This window comes from Drosophila santomea, chromosome 2R, assembly GCF_016746245.2.
Source record: "Drosophila santomea strain STO CAGO 1482 chromosome 2R, Prin_Dsan_1.1, whole genome shotgun sequence".
Classification (NCBI taxonomy): domain Eukaryota; kingdom Metazoa; phylum Arthropoda; class Insecta; order Diptera; family Drosophilidae; genus Drosophila; species Drosophila santomea.
In genome coordinates this window covers 8165792-8190776 of record NC_053017.2, presented here as the reverse complement: position 1 = coordinate 8190776, position 24985 = coordinate 8165792, and the positions used below count along the sequence as shown (strand labels likewise).

Genomic DNA, 24985 nt, shown 5'->3' with positions numbered 1-24985 from the left:
GCCAGTTAAATGGAACAGGTAGGCCAGCTGTTCACGCTCTGAAAAAGCGATGACTTATTTCGTTTAATTTTTCAAAGCAATACGAGAAAGAGTTTCGAGGCGGAAAGGAGCGAAACCTGAGAGCCCTATTTAATGCATAATATTTACAGTAAATAATTTGCACGCTTTTGGGAGTTAATATTGGGTCGGAGTAATCATTAAGCCTTCATCTCGCACCGCAGTTTGCATTGGTAATTGCTCATCGCACGGCATTGACTTCACTGCGAAAATATTGGGATAACCAATCGATGTCCAGGCGTTAACTCACTTTTCGACCAATTTCGTATGAAATTGAAGTCAGCTGCGCATTAAATTACACTGGCCTACGGTGTGTCACCCGATATCTATGATATTTGGGCCACGGCTTCTGCACATCGTGTGGTTATCTATTTTGGAGATACGAAAACTCTTTGCACGAGACTGTTAGCCCTGACAGCCGAAAACGGTTCCATAACCAAATAATTGTTTGTTTGGTGTAATGAATTTAGATTTTAGGCGGCAGAATACGCTGTGGAGGTGGAAAACAAGGTACAGGGCTGAAAAGCAAAGGTTTTAAGACATATATTAAGTATATTGCTCAACCTTGCGCCATTAAAGGGAATTAGATTATGGCATGCTTAGTCACCAGATAGCAACAACCTTGGGTGGTATAGTAAAATAAAGTAATCTGGTATTTGAGCAGAACTACACTTAATTGTATCACGTGAAGCTAAGAAATATAGTTTCGAAGTATGTATGTTGTATAATGAAGTCAATTAAATGTAGTAATTCCATGTCGCGTATGAGATAATATTTTAGATAGATCAAATTGCTGCTAGCTACATAATATGACCTCTACGAAATGTTAGCATATTAATACGGAATCGTCTACTGGTAACAATAAAATCCCACAGCTTAATTATGCCCTGCCCTATTTGGCAATTCGCCCGTATAACCCAATAAAAGGCAATTACAGAGCCAGAAAATATTATAGCAGCCTGTCAAGCGAAGTAATCCTATTTGGCGGCCCCGAAAAGCCGCCAAAGCCACCGATTTCCGACTTCGATTCCCTCGGGTAGGTGGCGCACCCAAACAATATCGGAAATCCATAAACCAATTACAGAAGTGCCCCTATGCACTGCAAACTCTATGAACTCTATAATACGCTATTTATGGCAATGCAAGCGCAACAAATGGAGCCGACCAAGCCCTTATTCAAACTTATGGAAGAAATTGGATGGTGAGGGGACATGTACTTTCGAAGGTTTTTTTCGGCTGTTTGCCCAGTGAGCAGTGGAGTGTGGCGAAGCGCATCACCGATTGACTCACTTTTGTGGGGTATGGATTACTGATTTCTAGACGACCTTAGTAGGCTGGGCAGACCGCAGAAATTCGCCAATCGACTTCCTAGTCCGCATCCCCAAAAGGCAGACCGCCTGTCATTTAGTCAGTCAGCCATTTTGTCAGCTAGTCAGCTTGTTAGTCGTTGCAACTAGCCAGGCAGCTGGTTGCAGATCACGAGTTCGGGTCTCGAAAAGCGATGAAGACTTTTGCGGTTAGTGGGCTGCCTTTCAGCTGCAATTTGTATCTGCAACCATAAACATATCTCTTTTCTATCTCTCGGGCGCTTAGCGAGTATATATATGTGATCATCGATTTTTGTACTTTGCATAATATGCAATGACGATGAGTATGATTTCTGGTTTGTCATATGATAGGCGCCACAAGTTCCGCATCGCGTCTCATTGCTTCGGTCTGTCCTTTGGGCAATTGCATAACCCCAACTTGGCGATGGAAATGACTGGGTACCCAAAACAAAGGTCAAACATGCCTAAAGTGCATTTTCGAGCGGAAAATGTCACTGCACGCGCTGTCACTCTAAACGCTGAAGTCTTCGGTCTCCGGCAATTGTTTTTCCACTCAATTTCAATTGTTGTCGGGGCTTTAAGCAAACAAATGAACATTTTTGCGCATTGCACTCGCACTTTTACCGCCCCTTCTCGCTTTGAGGGGGCGGGCTAACCTTACCAGCAACAACCATCCCCTGGGTAATTTTTGCAATTGTTGTATAATATTGTCCAATTTCAACTTGTTTCACCCTTTGACGGGTCTCTTGATTTAGTGGATCGTAATTTAGGGGGCTCACAATGGGGTGGCCAAGCTAATTGGTATATACTTTCAACGTTGACTGTGATTTTGTGATCCTAAGGGTAATTTTTACGTAAGATATCTATAAACGACATCGATTGTAAAACCTAAAATTGAAAACATTAACTTTAAACCAACCATTTAATTTCTTGAAAGCAGCATTATATGGATTATCTTTTGCACTTTTTTAATTATAGCTTAAATTATAAGTGTAACTAAAACCTTATCTTATTTATACAACAATTCCCTCCGTCTATTCATATTTGTAAAGGAATGTGTGCTATCCGACTTAAATAGGGCCTTCTAAGACCATAAATTATAGGAATGTTAAGGTAACTACAGAGCGACGGTAAGAATGCATTCGGGAATTTCTCATGAACCCCGGAGACAATGGAGCTGCCTTGTGCGATTTGGATAGAATGAATATATAGCCAGTATGGCCAAAGAACGACCTCCATCGAGCGGTGAAACATGCATATTTCCCACACACATCCATTACGGCAAGCACACTTAATTGAAAACGGCATCCATATAGTTTGCAGACTGTGGTCGGGGAAAAGAAAACAACGAGGGGCAAACTAAAAGATACATTAAAGTTTCCAGGCGTGGAGAAACTTGGCGCTTCCATGTTACGATCTTCTTGGGCCCAAAATGCAGTTGGCCCTGTTGTGGCTGCAGTTGCTCACTGATTTAATTACCTCGCGGAGATCCAAGCCTGCCTCTAGGGTTGCTAACGATCGCCATGTGAATTCTCCAGCGTTGCGCCTGCGCATTTCCTCAGCTCTTTGGCTCGTTTTTAAGTTTTCTGTAGCTCTCTAGTTTTTGGCCTATGGGAACTGAAACCTTACAGTGCATTCTTCGTGGTACTTTTTTTTTGGGCAATACTTTCGCATGTGCGGCTGTGTTGAACATCTGCTAAAATTGCCATAAAATCGTTGATGGTGCTGTTGCGCCGCCAACACTTTCACACATTATGCTAGGGAGCTTGTCTCACTGGTTGTAGCTCATTTTGTTTTATAGCCTGTTCAATTTGATGTCAGCTCTGGGCCTTTCGAGATAGGAGTTTGTGTGGGGGACTTCTTTGGGGCTGATTGATTGAAAAAAGGAGGGGGGAAGCTAGTACAGCAGAGAAACTGAGGAGCCTAGATAACCGATCAATCTCTCGTACAAGCCATTGGAAAACTATGCCATTTTCTAAGCAGCAGTGCGTACAACTTTGTACATTATTTTTTCGAAGTAAATAGCATCGTGGTCGGGAAATATACATGCGTTCTTTACATTCCGATTTAAATGTTGATTTTCGTTGCGTTCTCTCTAGTTTGTAAAGAGATATCAACAATTCCGTGAGAACACTACTAAAACCAGATTATTAAGAGCTAAGCGTTAATTAGTGCAGTGCAGTTAAAATCTAATCCATGCCAGCGACACTTAACGCGTTTTACGATCCGATATTAATCCGTTCTTGTTTCAACTCTTCCGACCCTTTGATTCGAAATCGGCGCTGCGGGGCCAAGAACCCATTTCTTTTATCATAAATCATTAGAGCTTAATTTAAGTCCAAACCGGAACCGTAACAAGACAGCGAAATGAACTCATTTGAGTTAAGTTTACAGGCCGTAGTTCTAATCTCTAATCTGAGGGCACTTAATAGTCGCCAACTGGCCGACACGTGAACGATATCCAAAGACTTTACGATCCATTAAAGCCCCGGGAACAAGAATAAAACACAAGGAAATAGTCATGGACCAATCAATCGATGTCAAACTCACCTTTCTATGCGAAACGACGAGCGGCGTGTGATGGTGATGATGATGGTGGTGATTGCTGTTGTCGAAAGCTGTTGAGTAAACATGGGTAAAATGGGAGATTAAATATTGTAAATAATTAAGACATAGTGCGAGTGCAATCAATAAATTCGATTACAGTTAGCGGAAAATCATAAACGAGTCAATTGCAATTAAGCAGAAAGCCAAACAACAGCAGACATTGTTCACCTTTCCAATTGCAATTTAAAAATATGCAAACATTTCGAGTTTCAATTTTTGTTTTCTTAGCTCTGCAACTTCCGCACTTGATGGCCAAGCCCAGTGCATAAAAAAGGGGGAAAAGCGGGCAGAAATTGTAACAGAAATAACAAATACCAGTGCTTGGAAACGGGTTCAGCAATCATAAACTTGTTGTGCAGACAGACAGATACCGGGGTAGACCGGCGGTACAGGGAGCGGTATCGGGAGCGGTACTGGGAGCGGGACTGGGACAGGTGGTGCGGCAACTGCTGACTGCTGACTGCTGACTGCTGGCTGACTGGTGACTTGGCGGGGTGGGGCGGTCCAGAAAACTGTCAATGGACATGCCGAGCAATTGTATTATAACTCATATCTCTATAAGCCACATAACGCGCCTGGCATTTTGTTAAACAATTAAATGCAATTTTCAACTAAAAAAAATAGTTGACTCAGCAGCGCCGCTACTCGACGCTCATTCCAAGGTGCCCGAGTTGGTTTTTTTTTCGGTTTGATTGGCTGACCGGCCGGCTTTTCATTACAATCTGCGACAATAAAGCCATGGAGAAAGGGGTGGACAGCGGTATAACAGGGGGTGGGCAGTCAGTACCCCCATATCATGGCGCAGCAATTCCACTTTGCAGTTTATTAAGCGTGACTGACTGACCAACCGGTTGGTACACCCAAACTTTAAATACCCACATAGGCAGATATTATTGCAATCAACTTGATTTTGCTATCTTAGTGGAGTATGTTCAATTTATGAAATATTCACGAACGTTTTGAGGGAGCTGTTTGCATTTTTATGCATGTTTAAAAAATCAAATAAAATCATATATATCATTTACCTTTGTTTCCATCTCGAACACACAAATCATTTTCCGGTCTTAAACTTTATAATTAGAGTTTCCTACCTGATTTACTTCTACCGTAATAAAAAGTTATACAATCCCGAAGTGATTCATAAGTCCCATGAATTACGGGCATTTGATCTTAGCTCTTTTGCCCCTCCATTGTGTTGGTTCCGCATTAAACTCTCGACCTAACTATAGGTTAACGAAGTTAGCGGGTCAAACAACCAGAACACAGTTTTCGGAAATAAACCGAAAACCGACAAAAATAGTACCAAAAAGGCTGAACACGAAAATAAGAGATGAGCTCGAGTGCCCAGCATGATATCATTATGATGTGTTTCGTACTCCAGCTGGGTTGTCCATCACTTTCGCAGGAAATGAGTCAAAAAGAGGTAAGTTTTCGGGCTACGACGGATAGGAGTTGGGTTTTAGGCAAATTCATCCCAAAATTCCAACGCGGACACGACATGCCGCGACTTAATAATTAAATAACAAATATAAAGCTTCGAGGCAGGCAGTCGGTTCCAACAAATAATTAATTGACATTAAGCAAAGAATTTCAAATGAAAAGAATGCGCTGCCATCTGCGAAATTTGCTCAAATTTGGTCTTTATTAATGCTTGATTTATGAGACAGTCGTAACGCTTTTTTGCTGGCTACATGTGCTTTTGATTGAGCGTTATTGAATTATTTAGCGAGCGTTATAATTTGAAAGTTCTCATCGAATCCAGCAATTCAGAAACATCTGTGAGTACTTAAAAGTTGAAGTTTATTTGCCATATGTTGAGATAGTCGATCAGCCAGACCATTTTTTATTATTTCTAATCTGTTTTTCATAGTTATTACCTTGTTTAGGTAAATATTACAAATCAGTTAAGAAGTAAATGGTGAGTAAGAAGTAAATGGCTATAAAGAATGGGTAATTGCTTCTTCAATTCCTAGACATTCCTAGTTCTGTGGATTACATTTCCAAATCTAATAGTTAATATTAGTCTCAATCCTCTGATTTTCCAAAATAGTGGCCTTATAGTTGGCCGAATGTTTAAGATCACAGTGCCTTATCTTGGAATGAATCACCGGTCGGTCAATGCGTCAATTCCAAGTCAGATAATTGGCGATCCGACATTGCTTGCCAAATAGAGTTGGATTCTACTTTCCTATACACATTGTGGTGTGCACTTTGCTCGCTGGAAAAAAAGAAATTAACGAACCCATTTCGATAAGATTAGATTGCCGGGGAACCGCTTTAAAGCGTGGACATTCGAAATTGAATGGGAAAAATTGCATTTCCGATTGGAAAATTGCGAAAAACAACGAAATACATGGCGACCAGTCTCAGGGTCAGACAATGGACTTTCTTCCCGTCGAATCCAATTAATAATAATAATACCAAGCACTTTGCCAGCCCGGCTTCCAATTGTTTAGCAGCCAGAGCCTCGGCAATCTCATCATCCCACTTGCATTTCATCAGGTTCAATGGAAACTATATAATAAAGTTTTATAAATGTTGCTGTAGGATTTTGTGGTGGGGTAATGGTGGAGTGCATGGCTCTGGTGGTTGACCAAGTGGCCTCATGGCAATTTACTTTCTAATGTCAGCAAAGTCATGTGCAAGTCAACGGCAACCGCACGCTGACTGGGTTTTTTTTTTTGGTTTACATATGTATATCTTATAGAAATTGATAAATAATCTGTGCAAAAACAACAAAATCTATGCAGATTTGTGAGCAAAATTAATTAGACGCAGCGATATTTGTTGAGGCGTTAGAAACGTACAAATCGTCGGCATTTTAAAGACCATATTTTGCCACTGCCTTTTGAACCTCGTTTCTCTTTTCTAACCCATTATTTTAAGACCCCGAATGCTTTTGGCATGTGTTTCACGTGGCGATGGATATTTACATCAACTATAGGCATATTTAAAATATTTATTAATCAAATGCGGGCAATGAGCGGTTGATGAGTTTCCTCCGCGCCTCTGATTTATTTCGGCTTTGTTTTGGTTACACCTAAGTGCCTGCCGCGTCTATGCATTCAAATTATAAATGAATTAATAAGCGCGGATGAATAATGGATCAGGAAATGATAGATAGTTGCCAATTAACGTAATTACGGGCGTTGGTTTTCGGAGTGATTACTCAATAATCAAGCGTAACTAAACTTGGTCATATTAAGCAGAATCAAATTGGGCTTTTTGTTTAATTTTATATGTTTTGGTCTATAAATGAGATTCAATGTTACAATTGTTACTTTAAATTTAATCTTTCCGATTTTTCCGATTTTCCCATAACGTAAGCCATATCATAAGCTTAAAGATTACCCCAAAAGATCAACTCAAAAACCATATTGCCAACCAAATTCCCAGTATATTTTTCGGACGTTCATTGATTGCTGCTTTTTAACATCATAAGGAAATTCACAATACAAACGCACATTGCCCACAAAAGACTAACACAATCCGATTGTAACCTCTGTGAAGTAACCATTCCTGTCTGAGATATTCCGAATCAAGTGAATGGCATTCCGAACTTAGCCCCAAAAACCACAATGTCCATAATTCCCATTCTTTAATTATCTTGTGTGTATTTTGAATATTGCATAAGGTCTGGAATACAATTCCCTACAAAGGGCGGGGACAAAAGATTCCCAATTTCGGGCCTGGACCGCTTTAAATGTCACTCTTGCTTTCATCTTTTGTGATCTCGAGAGAAAGAGCAAAATTGTGAATATTTATAGCCCCCGATACCAAATTAACGCCGACAAATAGACGAACAAATTCATATGATATGCGGACTATGTAAATTCGCCACCAAATAAAAATAGTTTGCAGCTGAAGCCAAAGTCAGGCCAAATACCCACTGAAGATAGCCGGCTATCCGCGTATCTGTATCTCAAAAAAAAAAAAGAAGATATTCAGACTCGTCAACAGGTTGCTGCTGCGGCGCAACAACAATTTTGTTTATGGCAGTGTTGCTGGTGTTGTTTCCACTCTTTGAGAAATGTGAAAGATGAAAGCGTAAATGCTGACTAAAGATTGTTTCTTCCATACGTATACCGTGTACATAAATTTATATTGTAATTTCAGCGCCGGCGATATGCAAAGTGAAAGAGATTCGAGTTTTTCACTGAGCCAGAGTCAGTCAATCAGTCGGTCGGTTAGTCGGTTATGATAACAGCGATATGGCACCACCCGCTCCACAGCCTTCAGTCTTTAGTCTTCAGTCTTCGGTCTTCGAGCCAATCTGTAGTCCGCCGTCTAATTTCACAGTCATCAAGGCGCGGTACCGAGCCGCGTAGAAAGCGAGAGTCTCGATTACAGTTTAGTGCGCCTGCGCAGTCATCGTGGCCCGTGGAAAATCGCCATCAAGGTGAATTACCCCAACCGGAGGCGCCCACGCCCCCCAGTAAATGTGTCAAGCGAAATGGGATCGGCGGCTGAAGATGAATGTATCTCACGAATATATAAATTAAACTGTTAGGCGATTGCGATAGACGGTGCAAAAAATTAAATGCATTTGGGACTTCGAATACTGAATTGGATTTACCCATCAAGTGATATATTAATTTCTGATAAAAGCCTTTCAATCTCTTCAACGGACACAGAGGTTAGGGAAGCAAGGAACGTAGATCACAAAAGTTTGTTTTGAATTTCACAAGATTATATCACTTGTCTTTTGTTTAACTTGACCAATCCCAACAAGGTCGTTTGAATTTATTATAATCTATGACTCCTAGGCCTAATCAAATAATCTAATCTTCGAAATACTATTCTAGTATGGCGACTAAAACATTTCTTTTCGAAGTCTCATAATTCTATAAATAGAAGTCATGCTTATCACAAATGTTGCAATTATATGTAAGACTACCATAGTATCACTACAAATCTCTTAAATACCTTTGGAGACTGAGCACAGTTTAAATAGATTCCCATAAATAGAACCTTATCAGATGTATACTATACACATTATAGCTTATCAAACGGCAACACTTTCTTTCCAGTTGTCTGGTTCTATCGCATATCCGGAGGCAGGTTCCCATGGAGTAGATTTCTACAGTTCACATTCGTTGGAAACGCGGGTTAACAAACCTTTTAGCAAGTTTTCTTGTCTATTTCCGAGTCAAAGCTGTTTATGTGGCTGCAACTCGACACACATTTGGAATATATATGTATGTACTTAAGAAAGTACATTAAGCGGCGACATATAGGTGTTTTATTTACTTACAAAACGATAAGATAGGAATACGAAAAATAGCTCTATCAAGGCGCATTTACTCAACGACTTTGCCGCTTTCGATTGCGTTTAATTGCATCAAAATGTATTTATAATTTGGAGCGTAAACAAGCGATTCAGGGTCAATCGGATCGGTTAGTCCCCAAATGTGACCGCTCAATGGACCCCACAAGTGTCATCCAAACAACGGAGGGAAAAGCGAGCCACAATTTGGATTATCGTCTGATTTATTGGGTCTGGGACGCACTTTCAAAACCCAAGTCTCGGGCTCGGAGGTCTTCCATTGAGTCTCTGTCTGTGTCCGAAGGCGACACAAAGTATTTCCATTTCAAAATGCAGCCAATGGTCAGCGGATTTCGAAACTCGAATGCAAACTGCACAGGTGGACAAGTTTAGGAGAGGCCCAAAAATACAAAATAGTCCAACGCATTTGGGTCTCTGAAATTTGGTTCAGGTTCGTCGTCGCGCTTATGTCATTTTTTGTCATTATGAAAAAATTATTATATTAATTGTGCCCCAAAACTGGAGCGTCAACAATAGCTGGAAATTAAATTTGGGTCTATGATGTGTCAAAAAATTATAAGCCATCACGGAAACCTAAAAGCACGTGGTGTGGTCCCCAGAAAAAACATAAACTATTACTGCCGGTTTATAATAAATGCATTTCAGACAGCTACCTAATCCGAAAAAACATAAATTCCAAGATACTTTGAGTGGGTTACGAGGTTGCAAAATCAAAATGTTTGGTGGTTGTGAAATCACACATGACAGTTGGCTAAAACATTTTCACAAAGTCAATATCTTAGCTTTTCTGGAAACTATGGAATTATAAATTACCTGCCACTAATCACAAAATTGAGAGAAGAAACCGTTGACCTTATCTTAAATTGAACCCATTTCGAAACTTCTCCATCTGAAAATGCCCCACTCTAATGGCTAATAAAGCCCATTGAAGTGCCTAATAAATAGGCGGCCCATTGCAATTATCATTTGGTAACTCTTCATTTAGACTCCACCCAAAGCTCTGCTAGACAAAGAGATAAGCCAAGATTAGCCACAATTTCCCCATCGACCATTTAAAGATACTTCCAAGAGTCTTTTTTTCATTTTCCTCCACACAACGGACAACAAAAAGTGCACCAATTGGCTGCTGAGCTTTAGTTTTGTTATAATTTTGTTGGTTTTTTTTTAGTTTCGGTGCCCGTTGTTTGGGTAATTTTTAGTGTAATTATTTAAACATTAAACCAGTTGAGCGGCCAGTTGTTTGTATTGTCGGTGAAAACAAGAAAGTCATAGACGTGAAAATAACATATCATCACCCAAGCGGATGATTCGAGGCCCAAAAGGGATTTTTTTAGCTTTCTTTCAGATCTCTTTGATTACTTCGGGTGAAATGTGTTTGAAAACGGAAGAACCAAATTAAGTGAGATGAATTAAACGAAACTCAGAGGCAAACATAATCAACAGCTGGCTGGGAAAGAGAGAACCTACCGCAACAAATGTTTCCTTTTCATTTTCCTGTTTTCCGGTTTTCCGATTTTCCCTAACTGCGCATGACCCATGACCTTGAGAAGAAGGCTCCACAAAATACGTGGGCGAGATTTCCAGTGGAAAATTCTCAATAAGCAAACATCTGCTAGCGCAAGTCGTTTCCCGATTTTCTGCGAACCTGCTAAAAAACGTAATGGCGAGCTTGTGTGTTGACAGATTCAAGCGCCAATTTTATCGGTGCGCCCGTGAAAATGTGGAAAACACTGTGGAAATTGCTGCGCGCCTAATCGAGGCGCCAGAGGGCGCGGCGACCCGACGGCGCCGCCGACGTTTTCCAATCAAAAGCTCCGTCTCCCACGCCCCGGTTTCCATAGTCGCGGGTGCTCCCGAGGGTTCCGATGGTCTCCGAGGGTCTGGAGCCGAATTCGACACAATCAATGATTCGCTGCGCCCGTGGATGCGGTTGTCAGGAGGCGATGGAGCGCGATTTTTAGCCAACGGAAATCGAAATCGTTGCGGCAAGTTCAAAGCCTCCACCGAAACAATGTAACCTGCGAAAAACGTTCCACCGATTTGATGTATTTGTTTCGGATAACACAGAAGCAGCCGACCGAAAGCCATTAGAAGGTGCTGAAACTGATGGCATCCATCCGTCCGTCTACCATCTGTAATAACTTGTTTGAGCAGACTAATTGCCCCCGATGGCGGTTCTCGAGGTTCCCGAACCAAGACCTTTCAATATCTCACCTAATAGCTTGAATTTTAGCGGATGAATTAGCGTCAATTAAGGTGTTACAAGGTGAACTTAGATAAGAAATAGGGGATTATTTTATTTATTATATGATTTTAAATGTTAAATTCCCCATTAGGGATTTAAGAACATTACTCCTGAAACATTCCTATAGCATTATCAGCCGTTTTTCTATAGTTTCCTAACCTCCATGATACACAGTTCAATTAATACTGTAACTTGTATGTACATGCCCTTAAGATTACCCATGTACCTGGCTAATTGCTTGTAAGAGCTAACTAATTGGCCTCGCTGATTCAAAAGCCGGCTATAAGCAGAGTTGGTTTGCCCAAATAGAGAGGCACATACGAGGAAAGATGCAATGGAATGCAGTTAATGCCGCAGGCCAAAAGCTGTGTGACTCACATTAAGGGCCACCTAGGAGAGCGAACGCCAAGATTCTCATCACTACCCACGTATAAACGCATTTTCCAATTAACGTGGCTTATCTAAAAGCCGATAGATCACCGACCTGTATTAAGACAGTCCTCGCAGACGAATGATTAAACAATTAGCTGCGAGACACACTCAGACACGTTCTGTAGATTCAGAGATTGGGAGGCGAAAAAGCATCCCTCATCAAATACAAAGAATTCGGGGGGAGAAAGAAGAGGTTATGATCGATGCACTGGAAAAAATCTACTGTGATAGATTTTGATTGGATTGTATTTGTGTAGGAAAAGGTACTCAATTTTCTGTTCATTCGAACATGACCTGCATTTCTTCCAGTGATATTTGTGCTCTACGAGCTACAAAAGAAAGTGAAAAACACTGCTGCTGATGGGGTACTGGGATGGGAGATGGTAGATGGGACCTTCTTCATGGGAGTCGCCGTTTACACTTTCCCAAGCCAGCACGCAATCAGACAGAAGGCAGAAGTGGGGAAAACCTCAATCAAAGCTGGCTGCATAACTTAAATGCAGAGGTCATCATCGGATGGCGGATAGTGTGGGTTGTTTGTTTGGAAAGCGATGGGATTCCGCTGGTGATGGCCGGGCGATGCCAATAGTGAGATGGATGGCACACGGAAACCCACATCACGGCAAATGACCGAAAATAAAAGGCCGAGAGAAAGAAGTTAACTGTGGCTTATTAACTGAAAATGAAAGCGTTTGCCGAAAAGACAAAGACCCCTTAGCACTCGGAGTGGCATCGGCTCAACCGGTTTTCCGGCCCAGCTAATCACAGCCCCAGTTTTCATCACTGTTACAGTTCGGCATCTGAAGTCAACACCCAACTGAACTCTGAGGGCCGAAAGCAATACACGATCTATATATGTACATATGTATGTATTTAGCTTTAGACAATATACAAGCGTAGCTAAAGATAGTCAAAGTACACTTGTTCGCCATGTAAAGGAAAACGACATTAAAATGTCGCTTGGGGTTGCCAGGTTCATTGGGTTATCAATGCAAATTGTTGGTTGATCAATGTTGTATTCAACTTTTCCACTTCCATAGAGATACTAAAGATTACCAGTTTTGTATACTACGTTAAGAAATGGTTGTTCCATTTCTAACTATGAATATAGAAAAATTTCAATTTACATGGTTACTTAAATATAATATGTATAAAAAATAAAATATGTTTTATCAGACCCACTGATTCAAAGAATAGGAGTTTGTTAATTGTTAAATTTCTGATAAAATTGGTTTCTAAAATGGGAAAAGCTAAAAGAACACTAAATTCCGCTAACTGTAGCCGTGTGAAATATGTATATTGATTTTCCAGTAGGTCTGGCTACTCACCTCTGTTGATGACGCTCCTGTCGCCGCTGCTGCTGGCGCTGCGGTCCGGCTGATCCCCAGTCCCACCGTGCTGCGCGGGAATCTTCTCCTGCTGCAGCTGCTCCTGGGGGGGCAGCTGATCCGGGCCGGAGAAGTGGACGCTGCCGTCGCGGTGGAAGTGCAGCTCGAATCCGGTGGGCAGCGCGGCCTCGTAGTCAGCGGCACAGGAGTGCGCCTGGACGGCCACCTGGTGGTAGAGCCCGGCGAACTGGTGGATCAGGGCCCAGGCCTGGTCCTCGGACAGCGGGGCCTTAAAGGAGTCCAGGATGTCGTGCAGCGTGACGCACTGTTCCGGCGAGGAGCAGCAATGGAAGGCCTGCTGGATGAGTGGGCGGGCTTGGCCCGGCTGCTCGGGATGCACACTGGAGGACATGGCCAGCTGGTCCGCTGGTAGCTTGTGCTGGGCATCGCCGTTGGCGCTGTCCGGTGAGGTGGACAGGAAGGCCTCTTCCTTGGCGTCCTTGAACTTTCCACTCGGCGTGGGTGTGGGCGTGGGCACGGCCTTGACCTTGGTGGACGGCGTGTCCGCCTGGTCATCCGTCTGGTGCTCCGTCATTGTGTGTGTGAGTGGCTATCGTTGGCTTTCAACCCGATTCCACTGCAAATCCGGCAGTGGCCAACATATAATTGATTTTTGCGCCTCTTTTGGGTGGGCTAACCTGCAAATTTCGCGGTTTGTTTTTCGTTATTTCTTATTTTCCTCACTTTTATCTTTTTTGTGTTGTTTTGTCTGGAAAACGGCAAAGGAAACTTTAATACAATAATAACACAACACAAGGGATGGGATATTCGCCGCGCACAATTTTATTATTTTGTTTTTGTTTGTCGTCAGCTACATTAAACACAAAGCACAGGGGTATAACAAAAAACACATGATTTTCGCTTGATAATATTGAAAACTGGCGTCACGTTTTTATTTTCGCACTTTTTGAGTCGGCATTCGCAAATCGCCGTTAGACTCTTCTGGGAATTTTACAACACAGGAGCTGGAAATCACGAACTTTTCATTACTTTTATTTTCTTCTGTTTCATTTGCATTTCTCAATTATTTTTAAACTCGGGTTTTCTTCAGAAATCGCACTTTTTCGCTTTGCTTTCTCAAACACGTCCGCTCGCCGCGAGTTAAGTTTTACTTCTGTCTTGCTCACTTCCATTCATAGCAATAGCAACAAGATGATGCAACATTCAAAATGTTGCTGACTGAAATGTTGCTGACTATAATGTTGCCGACTAAAGTGTTGCCGGAACGGTATGGAATGGAGTAACAAGATCACAAAAATAAACATTTAAATTAAACCTTGTATAATTACTTACACCATCCGAAATGTAAAAATATAAAAGAATTTTTTTTTGTTGTAACTGTAATTGTATTATGACCGTGCAAACCCCCTTTTTTTAATCTCTCAAAGGGATGACAAGGAAATAAATAGCATTAGATTAATTATCCGACCCCAGAAGTAAACAATTATAATAAATAAAAATATTACATTTTAATTTTAAGATGCTCTTTTATTCTCCTTGCCTTCTTTTTTTTTGAATTTGAAGTGCAAATTTATTGGAAATATGGTTTTTCTTTCACTTCGATATATTTTTGATAAATATTTAATAATCATTTCATTTGTATGTTAATAAAAACTTTAAATTATTTCAACAAATTTTGTGACCCCTAACACAAAAAAAAAACAAAGTAACAGGTGCTGATTTCTTCTTCGGCTTTTTATTTTGATTCCGGTTTTCATTGTGTTTTCCATTGTCGGTAAGAAACTTTTGCTTTTGATATGGTTGCAATAATTTATTGTATGTATTTTCTTTAGTTTTGGACTGCAAATTGTGCTGAGGCCAAAGTGGTACTTGGTGCAAGCGGATATGGTTAGATATTAAAGTTAGCACAGCTAATTTAAGATAAGTTTAATAAGGGCTATTCATTACACTCGAGTTATTTTTCGGGGTCACGCATTGAGATGTGAGTTTAATCTTGCCCAACAGCCCAGCGACTAATCAATGATAAATTCAGGGCTAGAAACACTGAAAGTTAAGGGAACTCAAACACTATGTGCAAAATAAAATAACAAGCAAATAATATAAATGCAACTGGTTACTAACTAACACGTAAGAGCGAAAAACATGTTTCAGCGCCACACAAAAATGTCATTTTAAATTTGCTTATACTAAATACATGACAAAAGTCATACATTTTGAATTAAACAAACATTAATCAGCTATAAAATTACCGCATCGAACTCGAAGCCACCGCAGGAAGATACGTATCTATATGGAATTTCACCAGCTCGCCGTTTCAAGGTCTCTGGAAACCGCGGAGCATCCGACAACAATTGTAACTAAAAGATCGAAGACAGGCGCATTTTATGAGTTAATACGCCCCATAAGTACGGCACCCATTCCACCGACCAAGTTATGATATATGAGCCGTAAATTGAAACTTTATATCAATGCCGACTCGCTGGGGAGAGATTTGCATACATACTCGTACAGTATTATTACAGCATCGGCATCTGCGGTAGGCTTTAACGACGTGTTTTTGTCCGCTGGCAGAAATGGAAATAAAACTAAAAGTATGAAACAGTACAAAACAGCATTTATTAATTGGCCGAGGAACCTGCCCACGTAATCATCGAACAGCCATAAAATAGTGTCCTCCGCTAAGGAAACCGATGGTGCCCAGCTGGCCAAAAAAATGACGACACCTCGGATCGCAGACTGTCATTAAAATCGCAGAAGCCCGTCGCTGCAGTTGTCGCAGTTTTATGAGCCAATCACTAATGAATTAATTAGCCAACTGCGTTGGCTTACACCCAATAAAAATGATAATTATTAGCCAAATGGGCAGACAGATCTGTTGGCTTAGATGGCGGGTTCAACAGCCGGCGGCGAACTTCAACCCACTCCAAATGCAATATATATACATCAGTATTGCAGCTGGATTGGTCTTTGTTCTCCATTCAGTATGCGAACCTGACTCATATGAATCACTCACAATAACTCAAAGAACTCAACGGGCCAGCGCCAGAAACAAATGTGAATAGGTGTAGTTATGGTGCCGCTTAATTTGGGGCATATTCATGCCTGCGGGGCTTAATATCTTCCGAAAATAACAAGTGTTTGTGTTAAGATTGGGAAATTTATCAATAATTCGGTTTTATTTCCCTCGTTAAAGAAAAGATCTTTAGGTCTTATTAGCATTCAGCTTAATTTCATATACGTTTTGAAGGAGACATATAAAAATATCTTTAAGTACCCTTTTACTTCTTTCTTTTTTTATGAGCTTATTGGTTCTTTTATAGATGTTGATTACTTTTTAATTGTCTTTTTTTTCACAAAAGCGTTTTATTAAAAAACAGACTTGTAGTCGCATTAAAGTCTTCAGTTTATTTCAAGTACATACATATAACATAAGCTAGTTACACAATAAATAATTTGAAAAATGTTTTTTAATATGTTACATGTAACTACAGGACATCTAGTAGTCGAGCCGATTTCTACATATTTTTCCACTGACTCCATTCTCTGCCCGTTGACGACTGCTGTTCTATTGGGAAGGTTCAGCCAAGCGTTGCATTTTTGGTCAATTACGTTTGTCGCGCGGGTGGCACTTGGCCAAGCTCCAAGCTCCTAGCTGCAGCCACAGCCTCATAGTCGGATATATATCTGACTGTATATAGCTTTGGACTTTCAACTTGCCTGGTCAGTAGGTGGGCGTGGATTCTGAGTCTGTGAACGGGCATTGTTTGTCATGCCACAAACCTTCACGCCGGAAATGTGCATCCGTTTTTGGACAGAGTTGCATGTACTCCAGCGGCTAAAGGCCAGCATTTAGTTTGGTTTTGCCAAACGAAAATGGGAGTTTCCGAATGTGTGTCAAACGCAGGTAAGTAGAGTCGCTTTTGGCCAAACTTTGTTGCTGCATATTGCGTACTTTGGTTGCCACATGTTGCAGCATTTCAGCAGAGGATGCAACGCTTCGATGCGCTTGACACTTAGCTCAGAAATTGCATAAAATCGAAACTGTTGCACATGGGGCCCTTTGCAATGGCACAAAAAACATTAAAATATATGGTATTGTAAAATCCGAACTAAAGGTTTTAAAAGGATTTCTTTAAATTAAATACCAGAACTTATGTTTTCATTATTAATTTGATTTTCCTGATAAACAACTTTCATTTGTGATGTTCCTGTTCTCAACCGAACAGATTATTTTCTTGGTGGGGGAACTGGAGCGTCTGCGATTTGGAGATGTGTTTGAAAATGGTTATTATTGTCACAGCCCCGACTTGGCGTTCAGTGAAAAAAACCTGCCAGTCAGTCAACCCGTCAGATACGGATGCATGTATAGGAAGGGGAAGTGTCGAAAGGGAAGGGATTGGCTTTGAGTTGGGGATCTCGGCTCACGTTGGGAAATCACGGCAGTGCAACTAATGGGCCTTACTTTTCTTTGGGACTGTTGGCTCCGATGTCTCCTGGCCCTTTACAATTGTGTAATATTCTGTCGGCATGTTCAAGCCCCAGCCTGCAGTTGTGGAGTTGCTCTAAAAACGTGATGCAATTAGGCCTTTGAAAGCCTGCCGTTGGCCAAGAAGAATGGAGGAAAATATAAAAACGAGGGGAAAACTTTGTGAAAAGGGCGGCGGAGTTATGATTACCGTACGTGTTCTTCTCAGGTAATCAATTTTTTCACCTCTTCATTACAATCTGTGTTTTCGAATGTGGGAATTTTGTGCAGGTTTAAATGGGGTATATGATCATGGGGCTCTATCACATTCTAGGCCTGCATATTCTTAATTGCCGCCTCAGATGCGAACTAATTTGTAAATGCAAATCAAGTGATTTTCCAACTTTCCATCTATGGCAATTTCACCCTTCCCATTTCCCCAACCACTTGCAACTGAGACCAGCTTGGGAACTTCCAGCCCTCTTACGCCCATTAATGCCACATGTGGCACATTGACCCAAGTGCCAAATACCACACCAGCTAACCCAGAAAACACCAATGACAAGATGAACGTCTCCCTCCGCGGAGTAGTAAGTAATAAGTATTTTCTATTTTCTTTGGGCCAACTCCAGTGATCACAATACGCATTATTTTCGCCGGCTATAAAGCATTCTTCAGGGGCTTAAGGCAAGGTATCGGAGAACTATGATCGCGGAAGAATCGAGGGCCGTGCTCAAGTAGACGTGACAGAAGACAGAAGACCTTCGGAGAAAGCTGGCAATCGGCGGAAGAGTCGCAATCAGCGGAATCACCAAAATCACCGAAATCACAGAACGATTCCTATGCGGCGCGCTCCAATTTGTGTTCATGCAATTATTTCAGGTAACTCCGATTTGCCTGCGAAGCTAAGTGGCCCATTTAAACGGTAGGGCAACGCATTTAAACTAAGTGCCACTTAATACACATCCAGAACTTGGGCAAAAACCCCTGACAATCTAACTCCGACCCAAGCAAAGACAAATACACACCGAGAAATAGCGGTAACAATATGGAAATGTTCATATATAAATATGAACAAGAGGGAAATAAGTAATTGAACCTATTTCAGGTAGATCTTTGGTAATGGCCAAATATGTGGGGCATTGTTAGGTTGTCCTTCAACTCAAGATATTTTGTAAGTGCCTAAGTTCAACTCCACCTGGGGCACATTCAGCAGTTGCTCCATGCTGCTGCCTCCTATGTGTAATGCAATTTCTAAAACGTGATTCGTGCAGGGACAAAATGCCACACTCCACTCCCCCAATCTGGCCGATCCACCAAATCCCCTATCTTCAGTGGAGCACAACAAAAGCCTATTAATATAATTGGTGTCTAGAGTCTAGAGTAATACTTCGCGAAATGGACCCGCTGTCTGCGCTTTTGGATTTTCAGCTCCGTCCTAAACGATTATTAGCTCCAACTTGGAGGCGACTTGATGTTGGGAAAACATGCCACAGTTTTCCCAAATCGCATTGAGTTTTTCTCTATTTGTTGGCTGACGGGGCACAGTCACCGGGTCTTACTCCCAAATAGATCAAATAAAACCGCTGATCGTGTCGCCGCCGTCGATCGATTGCCCACATTTTGTGTGGGCCTTTCCTCTTATTTATTTTTCAGAATTTTGTGCAACGTTTATGGGATGGCGCTTTATTTTTATTAGCGCGCAACCGATACGCGATTTTCATGGGAACACATCGATCGGTAGTCCCCAGAGGGGCTGCCGTGTTCACAGTGCGATAAATTTGAGTTAGGATAGCGTTCTTCCGAGTCTGCTGGATCGGATGGGCGGAAATGGTCACCAAAGTGTGGGCGGCCACAATTGGGGTAATAAAAGATTTGGGCTCCATGTGATGACGCAATCTATTGGCCTAATAGGCACGTCTTTTAATTGAATTTACAGCTTACTGTCGATGTCGCGCAGACGAAACCATAACTTTCTGACTTAGAGTTTCGGCTAAACTATTTAATGTCGTATATCCGAACCTAAATCGAACATGAACCTCATCCAGCTTACATTTCTAAATTACCTGCCTGACTAATCGCAGCTCGAGTCCCTCCTTGTGCCCCTTATTGTTTTAGCAGTGGGCAGCGAACCCTTCAGACCCCAACTCCTTTAGCTGGAGCTGGAGCTGGTAATCTTGGTCGCGGAATGGCGACAACAAATCAGCTCCGATCGGTGTGCGATCTTGCGGTTGCCCGGCCATAAACTAAGTGACCACCTGCGAGTTGGCCGGCGGGCATAAAGCAAAGTCTTTATGGGCCGCTATGTTCGACGATGACAACGACATCGCGATGGGAAGCCATCGGTGGATGGACACTGGGATCTGTGGACCGGCGTTCTCGTTTGATGATAATGAAGATCTCCGCCAGAATGGTCTCACTTTCCGAGGAGCACGTAGAAAAAAACGAGAGTTCGATTTCCTGAACAGAGAATGCTTAATATGAGGTGTTAGTCCACTATTTACGATATACATTTGGATTTACAATATACATACATATATCTAGCATATGTGAATTATTTTAATATTGAAGGGTTGTGTTCATACGCAAAGAAGAGGTAAAATCGTTGAACCTAGTTCTTTTTTTCCTGTGTCCTAAAACGAAGTCGCCTGGTGTTTAATGAAAGAAAAAAAGTGACATTTTCAGTGATTTCGAAAAAAAGCCGATCACACAGCCACACAGCTATCCACTTGGGCCGGAAAAGAGAGAGTGAGAACCCAAGATCGGGATCTGGACTTGCAACCTGAGTGCGCAGTGCGCACTTTCATTTTCAGCTACCCGCCGCATAATTAATTGCGACCGAAAGTGGACGACGGTTTTTCGTGGCGGCAGAAAGTAAAAAAGCACCCCGATACCCAATCGAAGGAACATCGAACCTGTACATCGACCACCAAACCGGATCAAAACGGCTGGCTTTTCATACCCGGAGCAACTTTCTTCTTGCGGCTTCTGACACACTAAACTGACGCAACGCAGCGTGTGGCAAGTGTCTGCGGAGTGATTCCCCGATCCCCATTCCTGCCCCAAAACAGTTGAACTTGCAACGCCCACGAAAAAATTCATGGAGGCATGGAATGCCCCGGCATTACAACGAAAATGAAGCAAGTTTTTAGCGCGGAGTGTGGGCTATGACAAAGGGGTTCCCCATGGGGCACATGTCAATTTCCCACGACACAGATGCCTGGAATACCCTTTTGCTAGGGTATCACTTTCAAACCGAACACCTAAGAAAGAGTCGACCTTCTATTATCTAAGGTATTAGATATTCCTTATCAGACCAATGCTAATTAGGGCACCATGAATTTGCACTGTAGCAGTAGTAAATACAATCGAAAATTAATGTTTCCGCTTTTAAATTGCTTAATATAGGTTATTGGATTTTATTTTACAGGTGTAACTACGCTCCAAGGAGTGTGGCAGATGCCGAACCTAAACAAAAACGCAAAACATGGCCCAAAGCAGAAAAGCGAAGCCAACAGAAAATCCGATCGACAGTGCAACGGCTGACAGAACCAGTTTAATGGCACTTGAAATTTCACCAAAAAATCTGTGAATCTCCAGGCCTAGGCAAGGAGGGGCAGGGACACGGGGGCTGTCCGGGGGCGTGGCATGTTGATTTGCTTAAAAAGAAATTCACTTTCCTTCGACGGTTTTACTCTTTCAAATTTCGTGTGCGAATGCTTGCTAGTCGTTTCTGGATTTTGCTTCGATTCGACTGGAGACGAGTATCTCTCTGCACGGAAGATAATTTTCTTAATTTAGTAATGATAGTAACAATATTATGCCCTCCGTAAGCAAAAAATTTGTTATTCTTCTGTTATTAATTTAATTCTATTATTTGAAGTACAAAGGAAAGCGACAGTGGATCCTGTGCTTGTTCATAATTTTTTGCTGTGTAGACGAGGCGAAGAAGGTCACGTTGAGTTGTAGATTATAAGGATTGGATGCGATACGAGGCCCACAGCCAACAGGAGGTGGTCAAAGCCAAGTCGGAGGTCTAACTAGTCATGGGACAGAGACTCACAGAGACCCAGAAAGTCCACAATCGAATGCATTGGCAATGAGCGCAAAAATACTTTTAATGAAAGTAGGCACTTTGCTTTTGGGTTTCCTCGACTTGTTTGGGTTTTTCGGATTTCTCGTCGTTTTGTTTTTTAGTTTATTTTTGGTTTATTTAGTTTGATTTGTGGTAGGCAGCCGTGGAAAATGGTCTGTGGCTATAGAGGAGCATTTCCACAGGAGCTCTTCTCTTGCCTTTTAGCAAGAGGTGTTTGCGCCAACTAATTGGACGCAGACAATGGATGGTTTATTGTCTGCGGGGCTACTGTAGATCCCCAATTGGTGGGTAAGCTTCAAAGCGGATCTACTTGTGGGGTGTAAAGTAAATCAAGTCAGCTTGATGTTGTATTTTTTTTAGTGTGGACTCCCCACTTTCACTATCGATGAGGGTGACATTTTATGTTGGCCATAAGCAGTAAATAGAAAAATGGGATTTCGATACTCACAGACACTAAATATGACATTAAAAAAATGTAATGCTTCAATAAAATGAATTTGTTTGTTTTAACGATCAATCTGGCAATTTTAATATGCTGTGACGTTGATAAATAGCTCCACGCAGTTGCAAAGTTTTCTTATGGAGGCCCCAGAAAAGTGTTAATCAGAAGTCACCGTTTAAAAGAAAGCGTGTCTTTAGGTCTGGGATCTATTTCTTCTTCTCTTCCTTTTTGTCCTTGTCCTTATCCTGGTCCTTTTCATCGTGGGCCTCTTGGGGTGGAGGTTCCTCTGCCTGCTCTTCCTCCGCAGGCGGCAGTCCCAAATGCATCCTCGACCATCGAGGAAGACTGAAGAGGCAGTAGAAGGGAATGATCATCATGACGACCAAGGAACCGCATCCAATGATCAAACGCTGCGCAGAACTCATCGGAAATCGAGGAGGACCGGCCATGGGTATATAGTTGCGACCCGTGGGCTGTCGGAACTTTAGGATCCCCATCTCGCTCAGATGTTTGCGCATTAAAGAAATACTCATGTTGCTTCCTAAAATGGAAAATATTTATCAATCCTATAATCATTTTTGAAAGTCTGTATATTTTTTATAGATTGTAACAAGATTGTTTACGTCCAACTTACCAAAGATGTTAACGCCCGTGTGGATCAAACGAAAATGACATAATATAAAGAAAGATTTATAAGACAATTCACCCCAAATACGGAAGACCCACAGCCTACTGGAAGCTGAGAGAAAAATTCAGCAGGAAACAGTCGAAAGATGAGGTTCATACACAAAGGTTAAACAGGCATTAAAAATGCTAATGAAAGATATGAGCCCGAAGGCCTGATTTCAATTCAACTCGCAGACACAGCACTTGAGGGAAAATGTGAAATTTTAATTTGGAATTCCGTGAGTAGACAATTGTCAAGATGGATGGGATTATTTCAAAAAGTGTGCGATGAACTGCGAATGCCCGCGAATTAGTGGAAGCATTCGTCATGGTTTGGATATATTGAAGGTAAATACGCGTAAGACCGCTGATTATAGAATGCATTTTTTTTGTTCCCAATGATGATAACAAATCTTCAAATTGTCGGAAACTTAATTTAAAGAGGTATGTACGTTGAAATCATCACCTAACATATAAATCAAAAGTAAAATTTAAATTGCCGTTACCGCAGCTCAACTCTTTGGGTTTTCATTGACACGAACCGGGGTGTGGTACCTGTCTCTGCTAAGTATTTAACCCTAGTACAAGGAATGGCCGCACAAAAAGACTTGATTGGGTGGCGCCCCAGAAATGACAAAGATTTTAAATAACTTTTGTTAACGACGAAGTTACTGTTGAACCTTTGTACTACGAAAAAAAAATGACCCTGAAGTGGGAAAACTAATTTTCAATATAAGTGAAAAGAATAACCGTTTAGCTAACAGAGTACCATAAAATAATATATTCACACTGCAGAGTTCATAGTTCATGTTTGATGCTATCTATTTACAACAGCTAAAGTTAAGGGTATATCTCACAGTCAGAGTTTATAAGCGCATTTATTTGTGAGTTTTATTTCTTTAGATAAAACCTAACAACATAACTCTTCAATTAACCCTTTGCACTGTGGATCCGAATAATTTGATATCCTTTTCGTATTGCACCCGCGGCCTTTGGTAGTGCTCTTTGGGGTTCATTTTCTTATTTCCTTTGTTGGTTCTTTTGCTGTTGCTTTGACAATATTTTTCAAGTTTCTTTTAACATACTTTTCGTCACTTAAGCTACGACAAATATTTTGATAGATGAGCTTAAGCACTCACCGAAGCCGTCGTTGATATTTGAAACTGGGACCTGTCCCGCTTTGAGTTTTCTTACAAGTGGCCGTTTCGCCCACCACCCAAATCCCGCCACCACCCATTCCCGCAGGTTTTCCCAAATTCCACCCACTTTTCCCCACCATTCACTTCCCGCCCACTTCCCCGCATGTTCTGGGCCAGATCTTCTTTTCGGTGATGTGTTTGCTCTTTGTGCGGCAGATGAAGTTTGGAGAGCAAGTTTTAAGCGAATTTCGTGCGAGAGTTTCGCCTTAAAGATTTAACGGGAAAGCAAGGTGTTCGTGGGAAAGTTCCTTCCCAGGAAAATTTCCATTTGGTATGCGATTTCGGGGAAATAAGATTAATGCAGGGTTTATCGTCATCACTACCTGATGGCTTTAAAACGAACATGAAAAATTCTCGCCTGTACTAAAATCATAATATTTCTAGAAGCTCTACCATTTTGGGGTCCTTGTTCAACCAAATCGATTTTTTTTTATAATAATAACCTTTATTTTTCTTGCTTATTCTTTCCTATTCTTTCTTTTAACTGTTATATTTAACAGTAATTAGTAATTGCTTAATATTTATAGCTAGAAAGACCAAGCCACGAGCAATAATTTACAAGAATTATGCGTTTTCCTATATCATTCCGCTCCCTAACCCCCATAAACTTGAACTGCCAGACGAAAACTACACCCAATAACAAAGAAATCTGGAACAGAGGGAAAGTATAAAGCGAGATAAGTTTTCAAGCCGGAAAATTACACAACTTAGTCGTGGGGCGGGGAGGGGGGAAGGGGAGGGGGGAAGGGGAGGGGAGGGCGCTAAGGCCAGGGATCGAGCAGCAAAACAGGGCCTAAGAATATTTACGATTA

General features: G+C 41.5%; 2 protein-coding genes and 2 long non-coding RNA genes across 8 annotated transcripts in view; 2 read left to right on the top strand and 2 right to left on the bottom strand.

Moving 5' to 3' along the window:
- Window positions 1-14456, bottom strand: part of LOC120444390 (protein spire) — a 36866-nt gene extending 22410 nt beyond the window's left edge. For 2 of the 4 annotated variants that reach the window (XM_039624008.1, XM_039624010.2), the window contains exons 1-2: window positions 13285-14456; window positions 3936-4003 (exon numbers count right to left, since the gene is read on the bottom strand). In XM_039624008.1, the coding sequence (XP_039479942.1) occupies window positions 3936-4003; window positions 13285-13879 (663 nt within the window). In that variant the 5' untranslated portion in view covers window positions 13880-14456. The remainder of the gene's footprint in view (window positions 1-3935; window positions 4004-13284) is intronic. The other 2 variants (XM_039624009.1, XM_039624012.1) reach the window with 2 other exon arrangements.
- Window positions 14457-14987: 531 nt separating this feature from the next.
- Window positions 14988-16164, top strand: LOC120445665. 2 transcript variants are annotated; one of them, XR_005615772.1, is made up of 2 exons: window positions 14988-15079; window positions 15138-16164. It is a non-coding gene; the product is annotated as an uncharacterized LOC120445665 (long non-coding RNA). The 2 variants fall into 2 exon arrangements; XR_005615773.1 differs by having other exon boundaries at window positions 15025-15075.
- A 4200-nt stretch (window positions 16165-20364) lies between these two features.
- On the top strand, window positions 20365-21603 carry LOC120445706. Its single transcript, XR_005615776.2, has 2 exons — window positions 20365-21064; window positions 21201-21603. It is a non-coding gene; the product is annotated as an uncharacterized LOC120445706 (long non-coding RNA).
- A 763-nt stretch (window positions 21604-22366) lies between these two features.
- LOC120445599 lies at window positions 22367-23041 on the bottom strand. The gene is made up of 2 exons (XM_039626098.2): window positions 22943-23041; window positions 22367-22849 (listed from the first exon to the last, which is right to left on the bottom strand). The coding sequence occupies exon 2, from the start codon at window positions 22839-22841 to the stop codon at window positions 22515-22517; it is 327 nt and encodes a 108-aa protein (XP_039482032.1). The 5' UTR covers window positions 22842-22849; window positions 22943-23041; the 3' UTR covers window positions 22367-22514.
- Window positions 23042-24985: the final 1944 nt, after the last annotated feature.

Coding starts and splice junctions, on each gene's coding strand:
- LOC120445599 (XM_039626098.2), bottom strand. CDS start 22,841: ATGAGTATTTCTTTAATGCGCAAACATCTGAGCGAGATGGGGATCCTA.